Source organism: Empidonax traillii, unplaced genomic scaffold (genome assembly GCF_003031625.1).
Source record: "Empidonax traillii isolate 1590-97213 ecotype Southwest subspecies unplaced genomic scaffold, ASM303162v1 scaffold374:size1477467, whole genome shotgun sequence".
Taxonomy (NCBI): domain Eukaryota; kingdom Metazoa; phylum Chordata; class Aves; order Passeriformes; family Tyrannidae; genus Empidonax; species Empidonax traillii.
Window position 1 is genome coordinate 583,756 of NW_020955567.1, and position 15,614 is coordinate 599,369.

The following is a 15,614-nucleotide window of genomic DNA, read 5'->3' on the forward strand; positions in this document are numbered from 1 at the left end:
AATATTCCTTCCCAAGTGCTACCATAGTAATTTATCCTGTTTCTATCTAGTTCTGCTTCTCAATTGGAGCTCTCAGACATAAGTAACGTTCTTTCTTATTTAAAAGCAGCTGGGTACATGGTAAATAAAAACACTACCTTTTTTTCAATATTCAACAGTGGACCAATACTTCTAGTCTCACTCTCTGATAGTACCCATTTTATTTAAATTCATACGCTCTATTTTAAAATACAAGGACTATCTGAACATATATAAAATACCTATAAAATCTATAGAAAAAACCACGACAATCTGCAAAATAACATGATAAACTGAAATAGTGTATTTTATAACATTCATACCTCTCTGAAAAGAAAAAGATGCCTCACATGATTCTGGCAGTATACTCAGTGGCATATGACTAGCTTACACAAAGTAAAGTACACAGGGCATAAAACTCTCTACAGCCCTCTGACACATAAGTTGTATTTTAGTTTTGATTCGTTTTCAAATTGCTACTTACAAATTCATATAATTTATCTCCTTATCCAATGATAAAGGAAAAAAATAATTTAATTAATACTGAAGTAATGCTTTTATCAAACTGTATTTGAATTGTTCTGTTTTGAAGCACGTTACCTCTGCTGCAATATTTCCCAGCGTGTCCAGCCCCAATTGCCGCAGAGAAATAAAGTGACTATGAGCAGAGAGTAGCAGGAACCGAAGACAAGTACGATTAGCTGCCAAAAGTTTAACATTTCCCTCTTCAAAAGAAAGATTTCGTAAGATCACTGCGATCTGGAGTACCCGCTGCCCTTCAATATCATTAATGCCCAACTTGCGAGGTGGATGAAATAAGGATTCCCAAATCCATTCTTCCGATGGAATATCTACAAAGTAAACAAATAAATTTTAGTCCTTCCTTTGTTGTATTTACCAACAGGTACGTATTAAGATAATCAAGATGTCTCACCTTGAGATTTGCTTCTGTCAGAAATTAGATCACGAACTTCAATATCCTCAACAATATCCTTCCAAAACTGAAGAAAGAATAAAAAAACACCTTAATTTCTAGGGGATATTTCTTTAAGTATTAATTATTTTTATGTATATTTCATTAAATACTGAAGTAATATTAAAATAATGGTTCTTTAAAAATTTGCAAGTACCTTGATTCATCTGACAGTAATCAGAGGCAGTGATATGCAGTATATTCAGTATTTTACATTAACAAACTCTTCTCTTCAAGTACCAGAAGTACATGTTCATGATCAACCAACACTACCCACAGAAATGCTTTGCTGAAGCACAGACTGAAACTACATGGACAGTTTTCCATAAGCAATTAGAAATAGAGCAATTTTAAGTAGGAAAAAAAAAATACAGTTCATCCTCCTTTACCTCCTTCAAACACTGAACTCCTAAAGCAGAAGGTAACTCCTCTCAATTTCAGTAGATATTGGACTCCTGCTGTAAGTTTCTATCTGGAAAGACTTTTTTAAAGTGCTGATGCAGTGCACATCATCATAGAGCAATGAAAAGAGAGAAACAACCACCACCATCATAAAAAATGTTTATAAATATAACCAAAGCAGAATGCCTCAGCAGACTGGAATTCAAATTACTTTACAAATACATGGCCTGACCTGTAAGTGTTTGTTTGTTTCCAGTCCTGCTGAAATTCATGAATTAATCAAGGGATTAAGGTTTGCAAGCTAATAAAAATACACACTGTGAGGTATAATACTATAAAAATATATAAAGATATGGGCATTCTAGTGTGTATATAAGAAAAAAAACACCAAACCTTTCTTTGACTAATAAAAATTTGGCCATCTTCTTTACTCACTAATGAAATACAGCTCCTCTTTTGGTTGTAATCACAGAATAAAACCACTAATAAATCTGGATAAAAAGGAAAGAAAGTACAACCAGCTGAACAGTAGGAGAATTTTTGTTATGCAAATGTAATTACTAAATTACAGCACTCAGACCAAGCTTGACAGTATTTTTTTCTTGAAAAATACAATACTAGAAATTTTCTAAATTGGAAGGAAAAGAATTTTATTTTCCACTGCAATGTTGCTAAATGGCGTTCAAGTACTGTTTGGTAAAGACGATTACTTGAACAGAAAGGATTATTACCTTGTTTTAGCAAAGACAAGAACAGCCTGAAAGAAGTCTAACTCCTTACTGATATTTTACAGATTTTTTTAATTAATACTGAGGCTATCAGGAAGAGCCAGAAAACCAAGGTATGCAGGCAAAATTTGCAGAATGAATTTCATTTTAAGTGGCTTTTACTGTTAGAGAAGTATTTAAGGAAGATGCTTCAGCTTTTTATTTTAAAAAGCACATAGAAATATTTGTCTGGAACCATACCAGTCAGTACTCTCCTTCAGGATGTTCCTTTTGGAAAAGCAATGAGCACAGTAAGCCTTCACATTTCAGTGCCACTGCCACTTAAAAGAAAAACCTCAAACGCTTTTTTAAAGATTAGGTTTTTTTATTAGTTAAGGATTAAAAAAAAAAAAAAAGAATATTGAACAGATATATTGAAAGTCTTCAACTTGAATCTCTCTGAAAGAAGCCAATCACAATACCATGTTAAAACTGCTGTCCCACATTAGAACAGCATCATCACATTTTGCTAGCTGAATCTTCCGATAATCCACATTTTGCCACTCAATACTTAAGTGTATAGTTCAAAACTAAACATTTAGAAACCTCTGGCAATATAAAGTCAAAGAAAGAAATTTTTCTATCCAGAAAGCAAATCATCCTAGACATGTTCTCAAAGGGGTGGAAAATGAGGATTAAATTCTTTCTGTAGATGAAGATGCTGAAGATAAAGCCTCCAAATGCTATGGCTAAAGATGAAGACAGGAATACATTACTGGAAAACTGTACATCTCACCTAAAACTTGCAGAATAAACAGATCCATGATAGTTGCCTGAACAACTGAGAAAGTCTCCCCTTTGTAAAGAAGCAGCCTGTCAAACAATGCTAGTTGTCAACTCAGATGAGATTATCTTTTTCAGAAAAGAACACAGCTCCTTTCTGTAAGTTGAAATGACATACACCAAGGCACCAAATAAAGTGTACTTAGACATAAGTGTTATTCTTCAAATTGCTTTATTATACAGCCATGCTGTGAGCATAAGATGTTAACCTCTCCAAGCAGAGAATTTTTGCCTCAGGACTACCTACAGCATATACACAAACCCTGTTACCCACATGAAGCACACCAGAACTGTGTGTTCCTCACAGCTTCAGTTCTTCTGAGTCCTAGAGACCTGGAAAGGTTCTTAAAGCTCTAAGGAAGAGAATCTGTGGGATAGGACATGAATGCACAGACAATACGATTTCAAAAATAACAATTTAAGACAGTATTTTTTTTTCCTCTCAAGTGTTTATTTCTGCATACAGAAGCCCTGTGAATGATAATGCTCAGCAAGAACACTGCTTTACCTGCAGAAGTGTCCCAGAGTTTTTTGCTTGCTCAAAACTGTAGGTTTGTACTCTCAAAGCCAGCATCTGTCACTGGTGTTTCAGCAACTGTGAAATACCTACTGAGGCACCAAACCAGGCTTCCTGTGAGCACTTTGCAGATTAAAATTTTGAACACCCTGCAAAAGCTCCAGCAATATCACCAAAGAACTCAGAAACATTATCCTACATCCTCCACTGAGCAAGCAGTAACTTAAACACGTTATTGGCAAGTAATGTGTTCAGAAATCCAAACAGCTAAGAGACAAACTATTTTGTGTGGCATTTAATGTACTTATTTCAGAGATGGGCTGTTAACTATAAAGGGGTCAGGATTTCCCAGGACTTTAGCCACTGACAAGTATGCAACAATAAATGTATAGATGGAAGCCTGATATGTGTGTATCGCCGTACTGAGCTTCAGAACACTCAAAAGCTTTATTGGAGATAGCTGAGCCATGGAAAGTGGCACCTCTCTGCAATTATTATAACGTAGAACAGCTTTCCCTTTGATTCCAACAAGCTATCTTCTCACAGGCACAATTACACATGAGAGTTAAATAACCCCATCAGAAAAGTTGCTGTTCTGTTCATTCAGTGACAAAACAGCTTGAAGCAATTCTCTTGTGCACGGCACATACACATACATTCATGCAGGAAATTGTAAAAAGTGCAGTCGGCCTGGCCTATGACAATCGAAGTCTCAATCCAATTATCAGGCATAAAATTAAGTTGTCCAAACACTAAAAAAAATTTAAAAAAATAACAGATGCTATGACAAACAGATTTCAGCTGACACCCATACAGACAATAATGCAGAATTAAAAGTGAATACGAATTCTGCACCTTTCACTCAGACAGTGGACATCAAGAAATGCAAAGCAGATTCCAGAATTTTCAAGAAGGTAAATCATACTTCCCATTCCCTAACTGGTTACAAATTCCCTTGCAACGCAGTTGGGAAAAAACACCAATAAAAAAAGAATTGCACCTTATTCTAAAAGATATCCTCTGTGATTCTGGTGAAGTACAGTTTCCATATCTCAGACATATCCTCACACTGGAATCACCTATCCTGCTTGTAAGTGATCAAAGAAACCCAAGCAGTTGTTCTTCCAAAGCACTACGAAAGCACTACAATGATCTCCATCTCGTCATTCTGCACATTCTAAAGGTATGTTCAGGTGTCTTAAGCTCAGAGTGAGTCTGCAGTCTCTATTTCTTTTCAAGAGCTGGCCTGAATCATTGTCTTGTTTGCATTTAAGCAGTCTGGTTTAATTGCTCTCAGCTCACTCAAAAACTGGTTTCTGCCTAAGTGGGAAAGATCCCCAAAAAGGATGGAGGTGAGCAGTGAACGACAAGTTGGAAAACAGAACTAAATAACTTACATACAATGTTCTTGGCCTATGTGTTATATGGGTACAAGGCAAAACAAGACAATTTTTTTTTTCCCAAAGGGAAGGCAGAAATGGAAAGTGATAAGTTAAGCTTTCTGGGCATTGATTTGAAAACACAAAGCACAAAGGCAAGAAAAAAATCAGTTTAGCATGACAAGCACTTATTTATTCCCTACTAGAAGGACAATCTGATACTGCATATCAACAGAAATAAACAAGACAGGATGAAAAAGTTAAGGTATCTATCAATAGTTACTCCTACATATACATATTTAGATCATGGTAACACATTGGTAATAGGAACATAAAGCTAAAATGTCGTAGCAACCAAGTAATGCTTCACCACATGACATCCAGATGCTAAGAGATGGTGAACAAAGGTAAAGAACTTGATTCACATTCACAATCTGATTACTGTCAGTAGCAAAATTCCTTCGGAAAACAGATGCAAGGGATTATACAGAATTTACTGGAAACTGGATCAACCAAATTACTGTTCATAAAAACAATAGACATTTAGTCCACAAAACATAAAATGTAGTAATGGTATGATTACTTATTGTACAAGAAAAATACAACAGCAACCAGAGTCAAGTCAGCTTGACAGATCACTGTGAGAGACAAGAAAAGTAATATTTGAAAAGTATTTCAGGTATTTAAGTGCATAAGGATCTCTCTCAACACTGAAAAAAATTGAGAGAATAAATGCACACTAAAGGAAAGTATTATTAAATTTATACAAAGAAGAAAGAGTTGGACAACAAAATAAGAAATTCACAAAATAAAAAAGGAAAGCAGAGAAGTAAAGCGTTATGCAATATAAAGATGGAAGAAAAGCTGCATAAATGTGGATTTTGGAACTCTACAGCTAGAGGAGGCCTCAAGAAGCCTAAGAACACGAAATCCAAATCCTTAAATTGAAGTAAACAGAAACGAATAGTGCATGAAGAAATGTGATGCAATTATTCATACATTACACATTAGACAGTGGGCAGCTGCTGGAGACATGACAGCTTTAGCTGGAAAACCAGATAAATCTATCCAATTAAAAACATGCTATATAAACAAATTCTTGAAAGTGAACTACACTCACAAGTGAACCTCGGTAACACGAGGAAATTCAAAGCTAAGTGAAAAAGTTAAAAATGGGAAAGCTTCCAGAGTAGACGAGGGAACATCTGAGCAGGATGCCATCAGAGCTTGTGGATGGGACAACAAAAACAAGAGATACAAGACGACTGGCTAAATGCCAGTTGTTCTAATCCTTAAGTAAGAACATGCAGTCATTCCAAGTAACTAGAGATTTAAGCTTATTGACAGCACCAGGAAATATAAAGAGGGGAGAACACCACAAATTAGCACGGCTATAAGAGATAACAGCAGGTTCAACTTAAATGATACGCAAATTCAGACACTTAATGGAACATGTTCACTGGTTAGTAAAAATATTTGATTCAGTTTAAAGGGAAGCTCTGTAGAAAGTGAGAAAATATGTAATGCTGCAGATAAGATAATGAATATTACAAAGTTTTCTATGAGTTTTTCATAATGAAATAACAACTGGGGAGGGGGAAAAAGGAAAGAAAGGTAACTGATTGCCTTGAAGTTTAGTATCAAGAAACATGTTTTTCATCTTCAGCTGGAGCAGTAGTGATACTGGAGGACACAACGAAATAGGCAAGGTCCTTTGGTAATGAATATGACACTACCAAATGTAAAGTTGAAAGACTGTAAGTCAAAATTGGAGAACAGCAGAATATAACATCAAAGTACTCATGCTGAAACAACTGACAAATTCTTTAGAGTAAAACTCACGATCTGTTTGAATATCAAACAACAAACAGTACTGTGTACATATCTAAGGGTGGTAGAAATAGAAACAGTGACACTGTACCACTCTCTGTGCAAAGACACAGAATGAAGAGAAAAACTGGCCATTTTTCCTTACTGAAAACTAATTTTAGAATTATAATATTATTATTAAGAGACTAAAAATAAAATCAAGCTTGTTTTAAGCAAACATTAAAAACTTCCACAAAACATTTTGGTGTAAGTAGATAATTCTAAAACTACCCCCACTATCAATTCAATTCCTCTTAGTTTAGAATTTATGTGTTTAAGGAATTGCTTCTTAACCCTCCTTCCTGTGTATCTCCTATGTATACCATTTGTGTGTTCATGCCATCACTATACTTCAATAACTGACACCAAAATGGGGGAAAAAAAAAAGATTTTTTAAAAATGATAACGTGAACAGTGAAAGGAGGGACACTTATTCCACAGCCGTTCTATTATCTTAAAGCTGTAAAAGCACATTACCAAAAAAAATAAACAAAACCAGATACATGATCTCTACGCTGACAACCAAATATCTCCCTCCTACGTCACAAAGCTCCCATAATGCTTCCCCTGATTCCCACTTTGACACAGCCACAGCTGCAATACAAAATAAATTACTTCCAGTAGTAGAGTCAAATGCTTGCAGTGAGATGCTCTGAAAAATCTGGATTCTTGGCATCTAAACAGTTTTAGATCTGGTATTAGTTTCCAACATGCTTTCAGAGCATTTCTGGCATGCTTTCAGCAGTATTTCACTACGTGTGCTACTATACACATTGTAATGTCCAAAAAACAGATCTTGGAGAGCATCCAAGTTTCTTATTAGTAAACCTTATTGCAGTTACAGTGGTTCTACTTAACACTTGGTTAAAAATATTTATAAGAACTACCTGTCCTTATCACAATTAGCTTATATAACTAATGAACATATAATAAATTAGAATTTTGTGTAATTTTACATGTTTACAGATCTAGACATGGCGCTTTTTGCTGCTCTAGATCAGCAAGACTCTGTGACAGCTCAGGGTGAAGTCCATACAGAAGCGTTAAGTGCTTTAAAAAAAACCCAAACAAACAAACCAACCAAAACACAACCTGCAGTATTTTTGGACATATTTTTCAATGGAAAAAGGAAATGAAGATTATGAAACATCAGTTTTTACACCTAGGTTCAGCACACTTGGAACACATTTTCAAGCCCATATACTCACAAATATGAGAGTTCAGCTTTTTTGTTCCTAAATTTACTTAAGAAATTTTGATTAGGGAATCTATTCACTAGTATTTCAGCAACACTACTATGGTCCAGCTTGTTCCTAAACTGAGTTACATAAAAACAGAACAAAGCAGACATGGAAAAAGGGCCTAACAAATACCGCTCTCTAATACAGCTAAGATATTTCAGTATACGAAACAATTATAGAATTGAGCAGAAACCTAGCTTCCTAAGGCACTGAGCAGACGATCTCATCACATTTTTACTTAACAAAAAGCATAAGCTACCAAAATATATTTCCTGTAACTTAATTTAAAGCAACTGTGTATCATAGTAAATATGCTGAAATGTCAAATCTCTTTTAGTTGAATTTCATGCTCTCATTCACCTAAAAATGTTCACCTAGTATATATAAGCATTTACTCAAAGAAATGTTAGCTTTATTTTTACCTCATTTCATTACTTGTACAGTAGCACATGCTCTCTACTGGAAAGATAAAAAAGCCTTGTGCAAAAAGTTTAACTGAAACAAACCTGAAACATGGCTAACCTATTTAAATATTTCTCCTATGCTTCTTACGCTATGGTCTTAATCTTGTCATAATCCAGAACGTTTCTTTACTGATCATGGCAGTTAAAAAAAAAAAAAAAAAAATTGCTACCTCTTGTTAAATATGTTGCCAGTTTTCTTTCTCATCACACCTATTAGCTTTCTTATAAAAAGAAGCATGAAAACCCTTTTTCATTTGCCTACATTTCTTAATACAATTCTTCCTGCTTATCCAAGCATTTTAAGACAACTATGAATTAGTGTCCTATTATATTTAAATCAAAGGAATAAATTTGAGAGTAAGTTTAAAGACATGTGCTAGTGTATCTTAGAACTTTCAATCTTTTTAAAGAATTTGATACCCACCATTTGCAGTTCAAAATTATTTTAATAATTTTTAATTTACCTTAACAAAATCTCTATCAGTTTTCTCCTTCCATTCTTCTCCAAATACAGCCGAAAATGATCCTAAAGCTTTAAGCACAAAAAGCAGAATTTAGTAAAATAAAAAAATGAACTTTTTTTTACTTTTTACTAATCCATAAAGTAAATACAGATTCAACAACACTATAGACTCTTACAGTGTTTCCTTTTTATTTTAAAAAATACTGCACAAACCAACTGAAATTTCTCTTGTTATTTAATTAAAAGCTACTGCAGTTTTACAGTTTAAATTGAGAGTAAGCAGTTCATAAGTACTGAGCTTGCTTATGAATCCTTTAAAATAAAACACATGGGAAGCTTTTCCAGAGCTTTTTTCCAGGAGTCAAGATGACTGCTCTGTTTTCACCCTGACATCAACAACTGTTTTCCATGTGCACAGTGTAAGCACAAACACTACTGCAGTAATTAAACAAATTCCCACACTTTTTTTAAAAAATCTTAACAGCAGTAAGATTTTGACAGCACTCAACTAAAAGTCAATATTTAACCAGGATGAGTAATGGATGTTCTTGTATGTTTCATGGAGCCGCTACCACAACTTTTCTAATCATTACTCCTTGAGAGCAGTAAAGACTCAGTCAATCTGACTCAGATGATGAATCAATCCAAAAATAAACCCTGTCTTGCAATAATTCTGTAATGAATTAATGACACGTTTAAGTTACACTTTTTGGGTCATAGCATTTTATTGTTTTGAAAAAAATGCTACAAATCTCAATTCCAAGACCCATCAGCTTATAATTTACAGAATCCAAACCAAGGCTTATGCAGCTCTCATACTATATACCCCCAAACTCCTGGGGCTGCCCTCCCACTTGTAATCCAACTGTCACCTCAAGGTGGGGAGGGAAGGAAGTTGATGAAATATTTTACCTAGAAGCACTAAATTTCAAACAATAACAATGATAAAACTTTAATTATAGACAAGAAAAATCTAAAACTTGTATTAAGTTAATAAACTGTTGTTCACTGACACCTGAAATTGTGACAGTATTTTCAAACTACCTGAACCTACTAATTAGAGGTTTCATTTAATCATCAAATCTCACAGATTTACCTTCATTATTTATAATATAAAAGCACATAAGTATTTAAAATCAAAGTTTCATGCTCTCTTTCCCCCATACGTCCCTCCTAATGCTGCTAGGACACTTCTCTGGATTTATCCAGAAGACATAAGCAAGTAAGGTAAAAATGAAGTTTTCCTAAGGGAACAGAAGGAGTGAACCCACTACGTGCTCATCACTCCTCTCGGCTTTACCTCTAATATTTTTCAATATAAGAAACACTAATACCGACAAGCTCTAGAATAAATCTGTGCTCAGAGTTCAAATTAAGAACTCCAGAAGACACTGACTACCTTTGCAACATGCAAAAAATCATTAAATAGTAACACGAAACTCGTTTATATTATTTGCAAACTCCTAAATCCACAGAAGTTCTACCAAAAGAACAGGGGAGTGATGGTAACCCCATAAATCTAGAAGGCAAGCATTCTGGAATCACTAACATGCAGGACTAAGTTTCCCTTTAGCTTCCTTTCAAAAGTTTTCCTTCAAAAAATCCTGTGACTGGACTAGGTGCAAACACCAAGCGACTAAGGTCTAATGGTATCAGAAGGGCACGTGTACAAACAGAGAGCAGAGAGAAGCTGGAGGACACTAATGCAATACTGGGGACAACTAATGCTACAAATCGTTAAGTAAAAATGCTAAATACTGAAAAAACCCAAACAAACAGTACACAGTGGCTATTTCTGGTTCTTCCCCAGAATTTTAAAACAGAATCTTTGACATAATGTTTATGCTTACACAGGCAAAGTAGGTTGATACTTGGAGCAATTTCTTATTGTGGCAATTTCTGAAATTCAATATTAAAAAAAAAAACCACCCAATAAATCCAAACTAATCAACCAAACACACCCCCCAAAAAAGCACATAAACCCTATAAATACTTCCTCCTCACCACTCCAAGAAGAGAGCTATGCTGTTATGATTTTACGATAGTTAAGGTCAACTTATTTTTTGTCTGACCCCTCTCCTGACAGAAAGACAAACAAACAATTAACAAGGCATAATTTGGCATCGACGCCACACTGAAAAAAATGAGGAGGATTTATTTCACATACTTTAGTATTTTGATGGAATAGACTCTTCCAAATTTTACGTGCTACCAAATTAATTAATTCTGAAAATTTGATTTTTATTTCATTATTTTTATATTCTGAATTTTACTATGGTCGAATGTGTAGTGAAGTATCAGGATAAAACTTTTAGCAAGTCATCGTTATCAGACTTCTCAATTTTAAATTTGCAGATTTTTAAATTTGCAACTGCTATTAGAAAAAAATTATGAAGTTGGCATGGTCCTACGAATTCAGAAGGAAGTAGTAATACACTACAGATGGAAATCCAATGCTATTAATTCAGCATCCTGAACAGTTAAACTCTATCAACAAAAAGCTAATTCTTACATTTCACTAAACCGTTAAATAATGCTTTTAAATTACCAAACTTAAAAGACATTCACAATGCCTGATAGAACCTGTAATTGTGAAGAAGATAAAAAGAAAAAATAGATATATTACAGTGAAATAAGCTACTATCATTTTAATTACCAAGGGTTGTGAAAGATGCTATAACAGGAGACTCTGCTGCAAAATGTTGTTACATACTTACTGTCATCAAACACCCCAGCATTTGCAAGCAGTAAAGTGATGATTTTAGGGTCCTTTTCAAGCTGCATAACATGCTTGCTTTCATTTGAAAGGAGAGTACACACATTAATTGCAAAGTCCACTTCATTTGGGAGTCCAGATAACAGTGAAAGCACCAATTTATTATAGTCATTTGGTGAGTTTAAGTCCATAGACAGCCCGTAGCTTTGACGAAGATAATCTAAATAAGAAAAGAAAACAAATAACATTTTCACAGCTAAACTAATTACATTGAGATGATATATTAAGCAATACTACCATGAATAAAACTTTTTGAAAAGTTTATAAATAAAGTATTATGGGTTTTAGCAAGTTTTTACAGTATTCAATGTACAATTTTTTCCATTAGTCTTAGGCCAAAATATTGAAACACATTCTACTTTGTTGTGTACCTTTCTAGTTATATAGTAATTCCTTCATCATTTCCAGAAAGGAATACTGCAGCATGTTTTCCCAAAGAAAAGTTTTGAAAACACTGGCTTTAATTAAAGCAGAATAGAATTGTAATACAATTTGGAGTCCATTTCTATGCAATGAATTGCACATCCATTCCACAGAGCCCACCAGCTTCTGATTTAGAGCTTAACTAATTGTAAGCTCAGTTCAAGTATTCGACTCCATGTAAAGACATAACAGACTGACAGAAACACACTCTGCAAATTTTCAAGGTAATTTTTTTGTAAGACAAGTAACTATGCAGCCCTGCTAATTAAAAAGGAGAACATTTGTAAAGAGCAAGCTTATGGATTTTCATATTTATTTGGTTGTGGTTAACAGTGGAAAGGTTTCTAAGTCTATTAATTATCTGAGTGTCCTACAGATTTGATAGTTTTAATAATATTCTAAATTTATCTATACCCTACTTCTGTAGCTTGTTAAAATATATATATACATACATGCACATATACATATATATCTACGTATGTGTATATCAACACACACATTAAAAAATAGCACTTTTGCCCTCAAAAATTTACCTGACACACTGTGTTGCTGGTAGTTATAAGAAGTTGGAATTGCACCAATGGGAAGTTGTGGCTTTGGATTGCCTGGTTGTAACTCATCATCCTCCTCCCCAAAATGATGGACTTTTTCATACTTTTCTAGATATCTGAAATAAAATTATAAAAAAAAGGTGTTTGGTATATACACAGTATGAGTAAATGCTTCACCCCAAGAGCTGAAGTGCCAAAGGAAACCAACTGTAGAAACAAGGAATTTACCGGAAACAAAAGTCAAAGTGGTAAAAAACAGAACTGAGTCAGACTGACAACACCTGATACAGAAAATGTAGATATGTGGAATTATTTAGATACTAAATTTCTTCACATTTTTTAACAATGACACCTAGATAAATTGCAACCTATTGAGTCTGCTTGTGAGTAAGTCAATTTCTCCCAAATCAGCTTCTGCTTTTGCTACCCAAGATAACTCTGCAGACGAAAGGATCATAAAAACTACTCTGTATAGGTTTAGCAAAACATATACTGGGGTCAGGTCCAAAAAAATACTTTTTTGTTTTTACCTTGCCTAAGGGGAAACAGTATACCAAGTCCTAACAGCTACACAAGAGTAAGAGAATTCAGGGATACCAAGGGCAGCAATTCAGGATTAGAAGTTGTGAGTCATGGCTGCAGCTAGTAAGTATTGGAAATCCCTCTGAACCTCTTAAGGAAAAAAATGCTGATATACTGCACAAAGAATGAACAGAAGTTATGTGTAGCAAAAGTAAACAGTTAATCAGCTTGGTAAAATAAATATCTCAGTTAAGGGTTATTTTAGCATTAAAAACTGTAACTTTGTACCATAAAGTCAATTTCAAAGGTACACTGTAGCCTTAACTCCACTCTGATTCATAATTACAAAACCCTTCATGAAATTAAGTCAAGATCACAGCTGCCCAAACTTGCAAAGTTTAATTGTGCTGCAAAATGACAATACCAAGTCAATGAAATAAATATACTGTATAATCAGGTACTAATTTAAAACATTTATCTTTGTATATGCTAAAAACATTTAATATATGAGGAAAAACCAAGCTTTTGACCTAATTTTTGTCTGTAGACACTGATGTCATTAACTCATGGTGAATCAGAAAGATTTTAAGAAAACAGTATTACCACTGACCATCGAGGAATATTCCACATGCATTAAATTAGTAATTATTTCATGGAGGGAGATATCAATGACACACCTTTAAAATGTTAGCAATAACCATACCTTTAAAATGTTAGCAAATACAACCATGATTCATGTCCGACTAAGGTTTAGGATATTCAAAGGACTACATATGTTATTGTTATGTGAACCACTAACACAGCGCCCTCCTTATTACATAAACTCTTGAGTGAGTTAAGTAGTCAGCAAAAATCTTCTCTGCACAAGCATCTGCTTCTAGGATTTTAAAAAATTCATTTAAATATGGTTGGTTTTTATCTTTAAAGTAAAAAAACCTTATTTATGTGAGTCAGGTTCCAAATTAAATTCTGCAGAAAAAGTAAAACTGTAAAATTGTTTTTAACTTTACTTTAAAGTCATAGCTCAAGCCTGTCCTAAAATCTAACCTTAATTTTTCTCTTCCACTACATTTCCATACCCTTTTAGCCTACTTCTTTCCTCTAGCTTACATCTTATATCCAAGGATTAAAATCAAACACAATTCACAGCTTCTATAGAGCAAAAGGTGATTCTCAGCATATAAGCAAAAGGGGGAAAATTAAAAATAAAATAGCACATCTCCCTCCTTTATTATTTTTTTTTGTTGCATTTAAAAGGTAATTTAGAGAGTCAGACGTAAGTATTTACATAACTGTTTTATTAATTTATTTCCTCTTCCATTTTTTTTTCAGAGAAGTAACACCATAGATTTATTCTGCCTTATTATTTGCTTTCAGGTATTCAATCTCTATTAAATAGGAAAAAAACCAATTTCCTTCCAATATCAATTAACTGTTAAGCATTCCATAAATGAACATTACATCACTAGATACAACAATCACATATACACACAAAAAGATAGATGTGACAAATTCCATTTTCTACATTATCATCTACTTGAGAACTTAACATTTCAGAATAACTTATAAAAAACCCACAACAAAATAAGTAAGGGTTTTTAATACACATCTGTGTGTGTTAGACATACAAACTCTGGAGAGCATATTAGAGCTCACTTCAGAATCATGCTCAAACTCTACATGGGAGATTAATATTAAATATAGTAGGGGATTAAACAATTTAAAAGTAACGAAGAGAAAAATACACACACTGTGGAACATAACTGATAAAAATATTTTTAAAAGCATGAAACTATAGTAGCATAGCCAAACATTCATGCGTACAGTTAAAAAACGAATGCCTGGTAAATAATTTACTATGCAATCTTATGTGTCCCATGACTCCTTTCTCTAAAGCATATCTGTACTGGTTTCTCAAAATAACTGTGCAGATACTCAAACATAGCTACACAAACAAGGTTGCTCGGACAAAACACTTATCTCTGATTGTAAAAGCTAGAAATCCATGGTTTTAAATCATCTAGAAAATATTTTATTCTTCCAGTGACAGAAGCATTTATTTAAGACTCACTGTTCTGAACTATCTACAGCTACATGCTGGCCAGTACCTCTCCCCTACTCTGACCCTTCTGAGTGCAGAAAACACTATAGTGACTGCCAGCTAAAAAAATATCCATGGCTTATGTATTCTGCCAGGCTGAACTCCCACCTGTGTGCACTTGTGATCAGTATTTTAAGATAAATCTAATAGCAGCCTCTAAAATCTTGAAAGAGAACATACTTCTGCAGGATCCTGACCTATGTGTGAGTAAGTAGTATGTGCATATGTTGTATGTAGGACCACAACACTTCTGCTTTACCCTGGTGCAAAATGAACTATGAGAACAATTAAAATACTTTCAGTTAAACTCTGCTCACTGCTCAAGTCCCGTCTTCTATCTGCTACCAGCATTTGTCCGTTGGCTT

The 15,614-nt window shown here is 34.1% G+C and overlaps 1 protein-coding gene across 1 annotated transcript in view; it reads right to left on the bottom strand.

Annotated features, from left to right (window-relative positions):
* Positions 1 to 15,614, bottom strand: part of ARID2 (AT-rich interaction domain 2) — a 104,498-nt gene that overhangs the window by 34,971 nt on the left and 53,913 nt on the right. Inside the window, exons 4-8 of the mRNA XM_027892908.1 lie at positions 12,609 to 12,742; positions 11,594 to 11,812; positions 8,878 to 8,945; positions 953 to 1,019; positions 619 to 869 (exon numbers count right to left, since the gene is read on the bottom strand). Coding sequence (XP_027748709.1) covers positions 619 to 869; positions 953 to 1,019; positions 8,878 to 8,945; positions 11,594 to 11,812; positions 12,609 to 12,742 — 739 coding nt within the window. The remainder of the gene's footprint in view (positions 1 to 618; positions 870 to 952; positions 1,020 to 8,877; positions 8,946 to 11,593; positions 11,813 to 12,608; positions 12,743 to 15,614) is intronic.